The sequence below is a fragment of the Urocitellus parryii genome, chromosome 7, assembly GCF_045843805.1.
Source record: "Urocitellus parryii isolate mUroPar1 chromosome 7, mUroPar1.hap1, whole genome shotgun sequence".
NCBI classification, from domain to species: Eukaryota; Metazoa; Chordata; class Mammalia; order Rodentia; family Sciuridae; genus Urocitellus; species Urocitellus parryii.
In genome coordinates this window covers 142,233,093-142,248,343 of record NC_135537.1, presented here as the reverse complement: position 1 = coordinate 142,248,343, position 15,251 = coordinate 142,233,093, and the positions used below count along the sequence as shown (strand labels likewise).

At 53.4% G+C, this 15,251-nt stretch overlaps 1 protein-coding gene across 4 annotated transcripts in view; it reads left to right on the top strand.

The window, feature by feature from the left end:
- The window catches only part of Ksr1 (kinase suppressor of ras 1), a 150,057-nt gene that overhangs the window by 110,971 nt on the left and 23,835 nt on the right, over positions 1-15,251 (top strand). For 2 of the 4 annotated variants that reach the window (XM_077801334.1, XM_026388759.2), the window contains exons 5-11: positions 2,524-2,528; positions 4,709-4,769; positions 7,128-7,211; positions 8,316-8,377; positions 8,473-8,579; positions 11,379-11,547; positions 13,843-13,884. In XM_077801334.1, coding sequence (XP_077657460.1) covers positions 2,524-2,528; positions 4,709-4,769; positions 7,128-7,211; positions 8,316-8,377; positions 8,473-8,579; positions 11,379-11,547; positions 13,843-13,884 — 530 coding nt within the window. The remainder of the gene's footprint in view (positions 1-2,523; positions 2,529-4,708; positions 4,770-7,127; positions 7,212-8,315; positions 8,378-8,472; positions 8,580-11,378; positions 11,548-13,842; positions 13,885-15,251) is intronic. The other 2 variants (XM_077801335.1, XM_026388754.2) reach the window with 1 other exon arrangement.

The window sequence follows — 15,251 nt, the reverse complement described above, 5'->3', positions numbered from 1 at the left end:
CCTCACACTAGATTAGCAGTTTGGATTGAAGCCCACTAGATTTTTTTTTCTTTACGTATACCCACAAATGAGATAGTGCCGGGTATCTGTCAGGGTAGGCTGAGTTAGGCTGCAGTAACAAACAGCCCCCAAATCTCCAGGGCTTCAAACAGCAAACGTTTATTTCTCATTTGTACGACTGGTCCATTGTGGATCAGTCTCCTTCCAGGTCACAGGCAGGCCACTATAGCCATGAAAAAAGTGCATTCTAGATGTTGTGCACTGGCAATTAAGTACAGTTGGATTTCTGCATCCCGGAGTTGTACATCTGAGGATCCAACCAATGTGGGATTGAAAATGTTGAGAAGAAGAAACTTATCTTGTTGCTAATGTATAGTATGTAGTTAAACCTGTGATGGTTGTGTGTGTACTAAACATGTGTAGACTTTTTTTCTTGTAGTTGTATGAGGTATGATAAGTAATCTAGAGATAATTTAAAGTATACAGGAAAAAGTGCATAGGTTAAGCTAGGTGTCATGGTGCTCCTGTCATCCCAGCAACTCAGGAGGCTGAGGCAGGAGACCTACAACCTCCAGGCCAATCTCAGCAACTTAACCAGAACTTGTCTCAAAATAAAAAATAAAAAGAACTGAGTATGTAGCTCAGTAGTACTGTGTTCAATCCCCAGTACCCCACCACCACCAAAAAAGTACATAGGAGATATATATATATATATATATATATATATATATATATATATATATATATACATACTATGCCATTTTATTGAGCATTTATGGATTTTAATATCCATGAGGAGGTCTTGGAATCAATCCTGAGCCATTTCTCTGTGATAGAGATAGCTATACCGTTTCCTAGAAGTCATTGCCATCCATAGTTTTCCCAAACAAGATAATCAAACGATGCAGTTCTCTTATGTGTCCAGAAGGGGAGAACTAGAATATTCGGCTCAAATATCTTCATTATTTATTTTTATTTCTGTGTATTTTGAAGAAGTGGTAGTCACATGATCCAAAAATGCAGTAGCACTATGGCCTCATGTCTATCTGTCACTCCGGGGTACGTGGTAAAGTGCACCCCCACCCTTTTTTTTTCTAAATATGTATTTTTAGTTGTTGATGGACCTTTATTTTCTTCACTTATTTATTATACGTGGTGCTGAGAATTGAACCCAGTGCCCCACACATGCCAGGCAAGTGCTTTTACCACTGAGCCACAACCCCAGCCCACTCCCACCATTTTTACTGAGTAGCCTGGCTCCTCTTTCAGGGGCCCAGCAGGTTGTCAGTTGTACATATTAGCTGTCATAATTCATATGACCTTGTTTTAAAACCTTGTCTGTATTGCACAGTTCTAACTTGTCCTCTTTTGAGGGACCTTTAGATCACTCTCCTTTTTGCTGTTTTAAAGCCCACTCCTGTCCATATGCCTTTGTGGGCAGGACCGAGGGGAAAAGGGTTGTTTTCTTTGGGTCCCTCTTAACTTTTTGTACCCCCGAGAGCTGAACCACCTGGCTTCTCTCCTTGGCACAGGCACCCCTTTTCTAGAAGGTTCCTCAGGCCCTGTTCTATCGTGGGCAGTGGAGTGGGGCTTGCTCTCCCTATCCTGAAGCAGGGATGGACCCTGGAGAGCTCTGATGATTTTCAATGCACCAGAGAAATCACGTGTTCCCTATGCTGCTGCTACTGAGCAGGCTGCCCTGCGGGGCCTGGGTGCCCTGCAGATGTGGCTGAGGAGCACAGTGGTAACTACCATGTGGGCAGAGGGGCCTCACGGTGGACTCAAGCCAGAGCTCATTTCTCATGTTCTCTTGAGAAGAGGGTGAGGAGGCCCTGGTCCTGTTCCTCTGATACAGTGGGGTACAGGCCGTCAGGCCAGTGACATCAATGACCTTAGATCCTAGGAGTCTTGAGTTCAGCCACCCTCCCCTGGGCCACCAGAACCAGCACTGACACGGATGCTCAGGCCACCTTGGTGAGCCTGGAGGGCAGATGCAATGTCCTCCTCCCCCCCCCCCAGCTCCTTTCATCCCTGGGGGCAATGGCAGTCCCACAGGAGGCATTGCTCAGAGTATGTTCCCCCCTGGTCCTTCTTGGGGGCCACCTTCCTGCTCTGCGTAGCTGTTATTCCTGTCCTCTTTCCTAGCCACAATTTGGCCAGCAGACCAGCCCAGCTTAGGGGGTCATGTGACTTAAGACTCCATGAAGCTCGGTTCCTCGGCTATGAGCTGGGGTGGCCTGTCCCAGGCTGGCGAGGCTTCGTGAAGCGGACACATTAGAGTGCCCAGCACAAGGTGGTGTTTCAGTGTCCCCAGGAGTGCTCTCCTGGCCCTTCCCATCGAGGACACATTCTTTCCACAGAGCATGCAGCAATTCCCACAGTCATCAGCCAGCCTGGCCCCAAGCCAAGCCTCTGTCGCTCGTCCCAGCCCCTGGCCTGCTCCCTCCCCAGGGGTGGTGTTCTAGGGACATGCTGAGCCCGTGTGGTGACATAATCCCTCTCTCTCCTTTTTGTCTCCTCCAGGTTTGGTAAGAGTGATTCATTTTCATCCCTTCTGCCACCTGGAGTCCTGTCTGTGGTGCTGTCCCCATTGGGGGTGGACGTCTCTGACCCTCTCTTACCTTCGTGGCCTTTCCATTGTCCAAAGGCACTGGCACTGGGAACCACTGCAGGGAGTAGTTACAAGACAGGTGGCCTTAAAATGAGCAGCTGAGAACTGGGCGTGGTGGCATAGGCCCGTCATCCCAGCCACATGGGAAGCAGCAGCAGGAGGCTCACAAGTTCAAGGCCAGCCTGGGCAACGTAGTCTCTTTCTTAAACATCTCATCCGCACTCCCCATCTAGCTAACCTCCACGTGCAGTTTCTTTCCCTCTTACTACATCCTTAAAAAAGAAAAGAAAAAAAAGTGCTGGGGCGTAGAGCTCATTGGTAGAGTGCCCTGGGCTCAGTCCCCAGTTATGGGGACAAAAATAAAAAATGATGGGCAGGCCTTAGCCCAGCCAGTGGCTGCTCTCTGGGAAGTAGAGGCTCTAAGAGTGTCACAGTCCTCCACAGTCCAGCGACGAGTCCTGTCTCCACCCTGCTATCTGTGGTGGACACTTGCTCTCTGGGCTGCTCTGATAGAGGAGGGAGGTGCCATTGGCCAGGTTCAGGTGGACGTCAGCTGTCCTCAGAGCCCTGGCTGGTGTCTCAGGACCCCACCCTCCAGGAGAGGGACATTGCTTGAGGCAACTCGGACTTGGAGGGTGCGGATATCCTCCCAGGAGGGGAGGAGGAAGACCAGACAACCCTGGACCCCCTTTTCCGCCCCTCCACCTCCAGGTTGGGCACAGAATCTGGCATGTCCTGCAGGGCCTCTCGTGCAGCAGAGCCGGGAGTCGGCCATGCCTGGCATCTGCTTTTAATTGAGTGGAAATGCAGGGGTGCCTGGTTTTGCTTGAATGAAATAGAAGTTTCTTTTCTTACCATCCTTAGCTGGCTAAGGAGAGCGACTTGGGGGCAGGAAGGGCCCCAGGAGGAGGCAGGGTTGAGGAGGCAGTGATGGAGCTGCAGGGAGCTGCTGCTGGAGCCCCAGGGGCAGGGCATATGAAAGGAGAGAACCTGTGAGTCCCGTCCCCAGACAGCCTGGGCCCTGTCACCCTCCTGTTGCTGGGGTAACACAGGAACCACAGAAGCAAGGCTGTTAGGCCTTCAGGGCCACTAGTCCCATCCAGATCAGGAGCAGGGACGCCTGGCATGCGTGCCATCTCATGTCCCTGTCCCCCACCTGTGGCCAGTGGTACCAACCACAGGTTGTGTTCGGAGCCAGATAGTTGAAGACTCATTGCCCTTGTCTGTCTCTCAGGCTGGCCACTAGCCCCTCCTAGAGCCTGTGTTTTGACATCCTTGGGTTCTCATGGGACCCAGGGTATGGAGGGACCCAGGGGGCAGTTGAGAGGCCCTGTGGCAGATGAGCCAGAGAGCCCAGGTGATAGGTTCGTGATGTCCCTGATCTTCAGCCTTTTGTCCCCATCAAAATCCCCTTTGTGTGAGAAGGATTGGCACTCAGTGAGCACCAGCTGTATGCAGGGCAGCCTTCAGTGACCCAGACCCACCAGGCCTTAAACACTGGTTCTTAGAGGGACCCAGATCAGGAGAGGCGTCCCCAGGATGTCCTCGGTGGAGGCAAGCAGAGGGGCATCTGTGGCCCTTCTCTCACCAAGGAAAGAGGGTACCTGAGATGTCCCCAGAGCTCAGACGGTAGGGCCCCAGTGGGGTTGGCTACATGGGGCTTCATCTTGTCCTCGCTCTTCCTGTCTGGATCCGGCTGGGTGGCTCTCAGGAGTGTTCTCAGGGTACCTCTGGAGGAAGGGTACAGGCTGAGCGGAGTGGCCAACTCACCCTGAGCCTCCACCCAAGGTCAAGGTCAAGCTTCCACCTCCACCTGTGCTTAGCCTCCTGCCTTCAAGGCTGACCCCACGGGGACACAGGCCGAGCCCTGCAGAGGCAGGTGGCAGCTTCCACCAGAGAATAAGCCCAGTGTGAGGGAGGTGACGTCTGTTCCCTGGCCTAGCTGGCTTGATAGGTGTTGGTTCAGGTAAGCCTTGCTCTACTGTGTGACACCTAGCATCCCTTCTGGCCTGCGACCTCTGAACTACAAGGTCACAGGCGTAAGCTGTCCTAGGCAGAGCGTCCTCAGCTTGCCCAACCTGACCTCTTTCCCTGCAGATCTTCCACATGGATCCCCACAGATGGTACGAAGGGACATCGGCCTCTCGGTGACACATAGGTGAGTCCAGGTAGGGAGGCATGCAGAGCTGGGCCGGGACCAGAGGGTGCTGGGAGGCCCACTGCGGGGGCATCTGTTCTGGCCTAGGTTTCTTTGCCCCTAGCCTGCCTGCCTGTCTCCTCGAGTGACATAAACCTGCACCCACCTCATCACCAGCCATATGGACTTGCTGGGCCCTCCCCTGCCCCTCCTGTGTCTCTCTCCCACTCTGATGAGGGAAAGTGCCCTCTTCCCTTCCCAAGACATGGGTCCCAGGATGAATAGGGTCAAGTCGTGAGAAGGAGGAGCCGAGAGCCTCTTCCACACCCTGTGACGTCATGAGGTCCTGGGCTGGCCACCCATCAGGAGCTTTGTGGAGCTTGCAGGAAATCCACATTCCCAGGCCTGCTCCTCATCTGGATATTTAACTTTCGGTAACTGGAGCTCACAAACGTAGAAGAGGGCTGATGTGGGCCCGTGATGTGGACTGTCCAGAGGTCTTGGCCTCCACGCTCCTGAGGCTGTGTGTGCAGGCCCCAAAGATCTGGGTGGTATCTCATGGCCCCTGGGTGGCCAGCAGGACACTGTCTTGGGATGCCCATGCTCTGGCTGTCCCTGTTAAAGGCTGTTGAAGCGTGATAGGGAATGCTCTCAAGGGTGCTGCCCCTTGCCAGGGCCTGTTGTTTCCCAGAGGGCAGCTGCAGGTCCCCAGGATCAAGCACCGTGTCTGAGGTCACACTCAGTGAGACAGAACTTGAGTCCAGAGACCTCTGCATGGAGCCTTGTCAGAACTGGGACACCTGTGCCCATAGCCTTGACAGCAGGGTCCAGGGCACATATGAACAGGGCGGCCAGGCCTGTCACCTACCTGTCCAAGCTGGCTTCTGGCCTGTGTACTAAGAATCCTGGGCCTGCCTAACTCCTAGGGGTGGTCATAGTGACCAAGTGAGCTGATGTTCAAGGACACACAGCAGACACGATGCTACTCACATTCCTCCAAAAACGAAAGATCTGTCTGCTCTTGGGTCTCCCCCCGCTGTGGGCTGGCCTGGTGTCTTTTTCTGGAGGATTCCACCTGCTCCCACCGCATCCTGCCTTCTAGGCTGCCTTTTGTTTTTCAATGTTTTAAATTTGGGGCTGAAAAGGCACTCATGTGTTCAAAATCTAAGAGGTTTAAAAAGGTAGACAGAAAAGTCCTCCCTCATCCCTGTTCCTGGCTCCCCAATTTCTTTTGTGTCTATCTCCTAGAGAGATTTTATAATTACCAAATATGTATATTTGGTTTTTTGGTTTTTATTTTACACAAATAATATATATTATACACACTATTTTGTACTTTGCTTTTTTTTTCTTTTTATAATTACATAATTTGGGGCTGGGGCTCAGTGGTAGCACATTTGCCTGGCATGTGTGAGACACTAGGTTCGATTTTCAGCACTGTGTATAAATAAACTTAAAAAGGTCTATCAACAACTAAAAAAATATTTTTTAAAAAAATTACATAATTTATTTAGAGCAAAATGCACATGTGCATTTATGTACATAGACCCTGTTGAGACCAGGCAGATGCAGATACAGGAATTCCAGCACACCAAAAAGTTTGCATTGGCTCTTCCCAATTGATAATTTCACCACTGAGCAATCACTACTAGTGGCTACCGTCATAGATGCGTTTTTCCTGTGCTTGAACTCTGTATTAATGGAATCATATTAACATTAACTGATATTAGACCTTAATTTTATCAGTGGATGATGTGACTTGAAGCTTGCTCTCTATTTGCACAAAAGAAGTTAAGAAGTTTCCTGGTTTTATTTTCTGGCTGCAGTGTTCTTTTTTTTTTTTTTAATTAAGGGACAATATTCTATATAAATTCAATCCTTTGAGATATTCTTGATGATGTCTTTCATTTGTTTATTTATTTTTAGTATGGTGCTGAGGATCGAACCCAGGGCCTTGCATGTGCTGGGCGAGTGCTGTACCGCTGTGCCCCAGCCCAGCCCGAGCCCCAGCCCCATGCAGTGTTCTTTTGTATGGCTGGAGCCTGCTTTAGTCAGTCACTGGTGATGGCCACAGGTCATTTCTGGTCTTCCTGCTGTATTCATACTGCAGAGATGCCTTGCTGATTTGATACCTGGGGGAGACTCTGTAGGTAAATTCCTAGGACTAGTTGCCGGCTCAAAGGGGAAACCCATGAGTGATTTTGATTGCTGTTGCCAAATTCAGCACCAGTGACTGCACCATTTGGAGAATGTGGACACTGGTGACTTTGTGGCTGGGAAATCTACTTGGTGGGGGGGGGGGACTAATGGCCCCTGGGAGAGGTTTCCTGGGGCTCTGGGATGTAGCTCCAGGAACCCCTCTGTGTCCACCCGCTGCAGGTTCTCTACCAAGTCCTGGCTGTCACAGGTCTGCCACGTGTGCCAGAAGAGCATGATGTTTGGAGTGAAGTGCAAGCACTGCAGGTGAAGGCGGAGGGTGGGAGGGAGAAATGCTTGGAGTTCAGGAGCAGTCCTGATACTTCATCCATGGCCTCAGGTCAAGTCCAAGGTCAAGAGTTCCTTATAACCTGCTACCCATAATCCCATTCAGCACACCAGGCCTCCCTAGGGGAATTGAAGTGAGGCACCCCTGCAAGAAGCAGGTATTTGAGGTGGGCTTTGAAGGATGAATAGAAGTTTAGCAGTTAGACTAGGGGAGAAGGAATCCAGTCCAGGAGGAAAGTGGGGCCTGTTCTGAGAATTGTAGGGAGTTCTGAAGTTCAGCCTTACACTTCAGCACATGAGGGGTCGGAGACCGGCAGGCAGGGGTAAAAACAGAGTTGGCTTCTGAAGGGCAAGAGTGAGAAGAGAATGTAGATTCTGTACAAAATCAGCTTTATTTTCTCCTAGCATTGTAGTTTCTAGTGGAAAAGAAGGACAAGTGGACAGCCGATGACCCACGGCTCAACCCACACTGTTCCCTATCTTGGCTTTAAATGGGGGACCTCCGGCTTTCCTACCTGTTCTGCGTGGAGAGCCCTGGATGACCCCAAACTCCACACTGCCCTGCAGCAGCAGTGTAAAATTGGTAGGGCACCAGCTGTCAGCCCATTTTACTGATGAGAGTACTGAGGCTGGGTGCCACCAGCAGAGCCCAGAGAAGTAGCCAGCTCTTTTCATTGCTGAGCTGGGAGCTGACCCTTAGGCCACACAGCAGGGGCCTGAGTCCAGGGGCTGCCCTTGGGACCCCTAGGGCCTTTGGGTAATGCAAACATTCTCATTTGTGTTTTGTAAGTTCAGATTTGCCTCAAGCTTTCTGAAGCTGGGTGGCAGGTCATCTTCTCTTTAGATGGGAGGAATACATGTGTGACCTGCGGTGAGTCACAGGGGTCACGAGGAACCGGTAGAGGACTGCAGAACATGGCAGGCAGCCGGCCGTGGCAGCTGCAGTTAAGATGGAGTGTTGTAATCTTTGGAGCTAATGTTTGTTGAGAAGTTTGTGGAAACTGAGGCAGTGGGGGTGAGAGCTACACAGCTGCTCAGATGACGTGCACGCCCTCCCAGCGCTGACTCTGCCCCCTTTACCAGGTTGAAGTGTCACAACAAGTGCACGAAAGAAGCCCCGGCATGTAGAATATCCTTCCTCCCACGTGAGTGCCCCGCCCTCTCCCCTCTCCCTGGGAGGGTGGTGGTCTGGAACCTTCCTTAGCCTGGTGTGACCCTGCTGATGAATTTCCTCCAACAGTAACAAGGCTCCGGAGGACGGAATCCGTCCCCTCGGACATCAACAACCCTGTGGACAGAGCAGCCGAACCCCACTTTGGAACCCTCCCCAAGGCACTGACGAAAAAGGTAGGGTCTGGTGGGGAGCTGCCCGCTCCTTCCTGCAGGGCGCTCCCCAGTGGAGGCTCGGTGGGGATGCAGGACCAGGCGCTCCAGGCCAGTACCTGTGACTGCGGTGGCCAGGAGGGATCCTGTCCTGGCCACTCAGCAGGCTCCATGTTCTATCCAAATGGTGGTTGTGCAGCTTTGGTTCCCACGCCCTTTCTTCTCCTCTGAGCCAACATTTCCTGAGCACTTACTGTGTGCCAGGAATTCTCCATTGACTCTTAAAATAGCTCTGAAGGGGCCTGGGGTTGTGGCTCAGGGCTGGAGTTCCTGCCTGGCACGTGTGAGGCACTGGGTTCCATCCTCAGCACCATATTAATTAATTAATTAATTAAAGTTTTTTTTTAAAAAAAAAAAAAAAGCTCTGAAGGGCACCTGCTGGAATTACCTGCATTTTCCCGCTGGGGAAGCTGAGCCCAGGGTCCCCTGAGAGCCTTTGTGCCTTTTTGCTATGTCTTCATGTAATGGGAGGAGGGGCCCCTCTGGCCTCTTTGGTAAAGGCTCGTGTCCCATTGGACGGCCCCACCCTCAGGAGCTGATCACCCCTCCAAGGACCCCACAGCTCAGTACCATCACCTTGAGCCAGGAGTTCAGCAGCCGTAGGGGGACATTCAGGTGCTGGCAGGGCCACCACCCTGGGTGTGAGTGGCGGCAGTTCGTCCTCTTCTATGACCTTGAGTGAGCTGCTTGACCTCTCTGAGCCTCCGTTTTGTCCTAGGTGTGAAGGGGGGTCATGGTGCTTCGTTCACGGGGTGTCCCCGGGCGGTGGGAATGTTCACAAGGTCACACGTAGGGCTGGGTACCGTCTGTCTCCTGTTATTTGTTTCCCAGCCTGTGACAGACCGCTGAAATTCTTAAAATATCTTAGTGCCCTCCAATGCCAGCCCCCCTGTTCCCACCCTGTCCTCTCCCCTCCGGTGCCTGGGGCCCCCTCGCACAGCCCTCACCCAGGCTCAGTCCCAGCCTGGCGCGTTTGCTCCTGCCTGTCCACCCTCAGCCGCCTGTCAGTGCAGTGGCCTCTCCAGGGCCACCTCCGCCCGCCCTCCTGCGCACACAGCTGGACCCGAGGCACTGAAGCTGGTGCTGCCAACGGTCTCTCTCACCACGCCCAGCGCAGCGAACCCATAGTGTCCTTCTGGGGTCCTGTTTGATCGTTGTTATAACATGAGCTGCCAGTTGCTAGGGGCACTGGCCGAGATGGGGTTCATCCTACATCTCTCTGACCTCTTCTTCAGCCCCTTCCCCCTCTGAGCACCCCATTCCACTTTGGCGCAGATGCCCTGGGAGGCCAGGCGGTATCTTGCTCCCCATGTTCCTGATGCCTACCTTGGGAAGCATTTGTATGGATCATCAAGTGGATGCCCCCATTTTATGGGTTTCGTACTGTGGCTCAGAGAGGTTAGGTAGTTTGTCCAGAGTCACACAACTGCTGAGAGGAGGAGCTAGGACTTGTCCTGTCCTCATTGCCACTGTTGAAGCCAAGGATTAGTGGAGGGTCTTGAGCCTTGGAGGATGAGCAGGAAGAGTGAGACCAGTCCAGCCTTCTCCTTTAGTTGGCACTGCACAGCGTCGGCTTGCTGACCAGTGAGGCCCACTGCACCAGCTCAGGTGGGCTCCATCACGCTGTGCATCCCCCAGTCTCCAGGGCCTGCTGAGGACACAGGTTGAACTTGGCACTTGGCCCTATTTTGAGCAACTGCCTCCTACCCTCTGAGGCACTGTGTCCAGGAAGCACTGGTTAGCCAGGCCACTGATGAGCCACCTTGAGCCCTGTGCTTGCTTTGGGGTGTGAAGGGAATGACAGTAACATTTAAGTTGGGACCACAGTGGGAACCAGGCCTGACCAACAAACCAGCTCCTGTGGACACCTTCTGGAAGCTTCATTCCAGCTCTGGAATTCCTGACCCTCCAGGATGGCTGGTCGCACCAGCCCAGGGTTTTGCTCTCTCGGGATTTTGCAGCTGTATCTGCACCGAGAGTCCCAGTACCCTAGGGACAAGGTCTGCAAAGACAAGGACTGTATGCTCCTCATTTTCTTCTTACTTCTTGCAGAGCCTGGCACATAGTAGATGCTGCATGAACTTTTGTCAGAGTCTGGATTTAATTCACTTAAAAAAATAAAAACCTACTCTGCCCAACTCAGAGCCAGGCAGGCACTGGGTGGGAGAAATGTCCATCCAGCAGAGTACCTGAGGACATCTGCAGTTGACAAACTGCAGTTACAGTGCCCTGAGGAAGAGCTGCTGGGAGCTATAGGAGGAACTAGAGGAGGAGCATGGTCCCAGTCAGGGTCCAGGAAGGGCCTCTGGGAGGAAAGTGTGTTTGAGCTGAAATAAGAAAGATGAACGGAGCTGGGCGCGGTGGTGCACACCTGTAATCCCAGTGGCTCAGGAGGCTGAGGCAGGAGGATGGCAAGGTCAAAGCCAGCCTCAGCAAAAGCAAGGTGCTAATAAGCAACTCAGTGAGACCCTGTCTCTAAATAAAATGCAAAATAGGGCTGGGGATGTGGCTCAGTGGTCGAGTGCCCCTGAGTCCGATCCCCAGCACCCCCCCCCATCAAAAAAAAAGATGAACAGGAGCCTTTGAGAGCAGGGTCTCTGTGTGCGGCCATCTAATAAGACCTGGAAAATTTTAGTGCCGAGGGTGGGACCCTAAGGGCCCCTGGCCAGCCTTCTTTGCAGTGGGAAAGTGGGGGCTCCTGGCATGTGGGGGGCAGCCTGGTGGGGCAGTTCAGCCCCCCATTCCCCCGCTCTGGTCCTGCAGGAGCACCCTCCCGCCATGAACCCCCTGGACTCCAGCAGCAACCCCTCCTCCGCCACGTCCTCCACGCCCTCCTCGCCAGCGCCCTTCCCGACACCAACGAACCCCTCCAGCGCCACCACACCCCCCAACCCCTCGCCTGGCCAGCGGGACAGCAGGTTCAACTTCCCAGGTACCACACTTCTGGGCTTCTCCGGGTTCTCAGGGGTGCAGTCAGAAGACCCCTGGCGGGTTCAAGGTCGAAGGCCGCCACTGTCTATGGGATGCTGACCTCAAGGGCAGGAGCTCTGGGGTTGGTGAGGTTGCTGCGCCCATTTTACAGATGGGGACACAGAGGTTCGGAGACAGTGGTTGCCTTGAGTTTTACAGCCTGTAAGAGGCAGGGCCAAGCCCATGCCCCCGGACACACAGCAGGCTGAGTGTTCTTGGCCTCATCCCCACACTGTCCTCCTGTGCTGCAGTGGCTTCTGCTGGGCATTATCACTCACTCAGGGCGGGCTTCTCGGCCCCCCGTTGGCATAGCAGGCAGCATATTGAGCCAGAAAGCCTAGGACAGGGCTTTTGGACCTGTCACCTGCACACTCCACAGTTAGGGCCAACTACCCCAAAGAGACCTCTCACTTCCTTCCCATAAAACAAGGAAACCATGTCAAGTTAGAATTAGGTGGTACCTACCCCTGGTACTGATGAGGACACCGAGTCCCCACAGGGCTGCTGGGGGCGTAGGCCTGTGCCAGGGCTGATCTCTAGTGCTCCCCACAGCCCAGGATGCCCCGGGTCTGCAGAGAGCAGCCAGAATCTCTGTCCTGCCAGAAGCCCAGCCTGGGTGTCCTGCCTCTCCCAGTGGCAGAGCCAAGCCTGTTCACCGCTGTTGGGACTCAGCTGCTGCCTGGGCTCCTCTGGCAGCTCCTTGTGCCCTTGTCTCCACCTCGGTTTCATTTGCAGTCCCAGAGGAAGGCAGGGGAGCGACTGTGACACTCCTGTTTGCTCCAGGCCCCACGGCAGACCCTCCGCCCTCTTGCACTGAGGGGTCCAGCCCGGCCCCCATCATGATCCCACCAGCCCCAGGCCCCGGGGGACAGAAGTTCAGCTTTCTCTGTGCCAGGAGATGCCCCTGGGGCTGCACCCAGCCAGCAGCAAGCCAGGTGACTTCACTGGTCCATCTCACCAGGGTCCTGGGGACCTCGTTCATGGGTGGTGAGACAGATTCTGTAGGGCTCTTTCTCCTTGGCTTATTTTTTTAATATGCACGTGGCTGGGTGTCTCCGGACATGGATGCCTGGTCCCAGTGCCCCCACCCCTTCCTGCAGTGCAGCGACGGCCCGTTTGATTTACCTCCTCTCCTGTTCTACTCTGTCGTTATTCACTGAAATCATCCCTTTTCAAAACCCCCTGGTTTGGCTTTTCCTAAAAGGAAGGGCCTATTTGAAAAACAATAGCTACAGGAAAAAATCCTTTTTGTGTGATATCAGCCAAACCCTGTCCACTTTCACTGATGTCCCATCAGGGCTGGGCCTCATTGTCCCCTGCGTGGGGCCTGACTCTTCCTGATCTCTTATTGGACCACTGGGACCCACCTCTCTGGGGCTGGGGTGGGACAAGAGTTAACCTGGGGAAAGAACTGCGACTCCTGCTGTCCACCTGCCCTAGGCTGCGGAGGAACCGTGTCGTTGGCCTACAAGGGTGACCCTGGGAAGGTGACCCTCCTTTTCTAGTGAGGCAGCTAGAGAGGTGAATCGACTCCTGAGGTCCCAGAGCCCCGTGGTGGAATGAGGTTGCCTTAAGTTGCGGGGCAGTGGCACGTACCCGTCGTTCTAGCAACTCAGGAGGCTGAGATGGGAGAATCACTTGAGCCCAGAAGTTCAAGGCCAGCCTGGGCCACATAGGGAGACTCTGTCTCCAAAATACAAAACAAATCAAACAAGAGGAAGAATTCCATGTCAGATTCCAGAACCCCGGTGCATCCCTTAAGAGACATGTCTATGGGAGGAAGCAGGGAATGAGGTTGAAGCTCTCCAGGGGTCAAGGTGGACTGAAGGGCAGGAGGCCGTTCTCCCACACGCGACACTGTTAAAACTTTCTCAGAGCCACCACGTTTGCTCATTGTCTTCCCTCCTGGGCTCCCGTGCATTCTCCAGAGCAGGAGGCGGGGGGGGGGTCCTGGCTTTTTCCCAGAGCAGATTGCTGGACTGGGCTGTGTATCCAGGTGACACTGAGCCAGGCCCTGGAATCCCGGTCCTCAGGAGCCCCTGTACCCTGGGGCTCCTGCGGCACCCATGTCTTTCCTCTTTGCCTCCCTCCTGCATGGCTCAGCCTGTCCTTGCCAGGCCCACCTGGGGTGGAGTAAGCTGGGCAGGGCCGTCCCAGCCCAATAACCAGTTCCTGCCTCCCAAGCCCACGTGTCCCCCTCCTCCCTCGCTGTGTTTGCTGTTCTGTGTGTGTGACTCACCTCCTCTTCTGTTTAAAGCTGCCTACTTCATTCATCATAGACAGCAGTTTATCTTCCCAGGTGAGTCCTCTGCATGTTTCCACTAACTCACCCCTGCCGAGACCCCCCATCCACCCCGCCACACAGATGCCCTCTCTCTGGGTGCTTGAGTCCATCATGGCTGAGCAAGGGGGGGGGGGGGGGCAAGTGTCTAAGAGGAGGGCCCTGTGGCTGGACAGTGCCTTGCTGAGAGGGACCCTGGAGTCCATCCACTCCAGCCTCTTGCAAATAGACTTCAGGCCACTCATTAAAGGTCACCCCGCCAGGAGGTAGCAGAAGCAAGGCTAGAACTTGGGTTTGCAGAACGAGGGGAGAGGGCTTTGTTGTTGATGCTGCATGAGCACCTGTTCCCACGACCTTCCTTATACAATGAGAGGGAAGCACTACTTAGTTTTACAGAAGGGAAGCCATGGGGGGAGGTCTGCAGCCTTTGTTCGGTCAGCAGGCCTCACCTTTCTGAGCCTTGTCCCACAGTGCCACCTGCTGGCCATCTTCGGGACTGCCTCATTGTGCAGAGTTTAAAGGAGAGAATCAAATAGAGACAATCGATTGATTCTCCTTCACAAAAATTGTTTTGCACACCCTGGAAACCTTTGTGCCAGCCTTTGCATCTGACCATATTCCTGCCCCTAAGTGTTTTATAATATCAGCGCTTTCTTCTCCAGCTGAAGACAGCAAGCACCTTCTGTCTGTAGCTGGTTGTTTATTCTCTGAGTTAAACAAGACTGTCTTGAAATCACAGTGTTTTGGTTATCCCGGGATATTTTTGTTCCCCATCTCAGCTCCATTAGGGAGTTGGTTTGGAGAGTTTGTGAGTCCTTACCCATGTGGCTCTGCTTGGGTATTTGCAGGCCAGCAGCGGTCAGGACCCAGGGTCAGCGTCCATAGGCGGCCCTGTGAACAGCCGAGCTGCCTTTTACGGTTTTGTATCTGATTTTGTTGTCCCCCTCCATGCCTCCCCAGAGCCCACCTAGTTGCTACCTCTAGGACATGTACAGAGGAGAGCCCCCCAAATTTGGAAAATATTGTTCTTCTAGAAGCATCCATTTTGCCCTGGAGATGTGTCAAGGGCAGGGGAAGGAAATGCTTATGAAAGCAAAAAAATGAACATGTTTTGGGGCAGAATGCACAACATTCTTAACTTTTTAAGAAAAAGTATGAGCCTTCAGAGATGTTTGCCCTCCAACCTGGACTGTTTCTCCCCCAAATCTCCCAGTCCCCCCTCCCTAGGCATGTGCTAATCTTCTGTGGGAACATCCAAACAGGGTTGGGTGGGTGGTGGAAACACCAGGCCACTCCTGGCATCTGCAGACATGAAGTAGTGATGTCTAGGGAGGTGCTAGCAGAGTCTCCCGAGGTCCAGAGCCCTGACTGCACAGTTGGGGTAT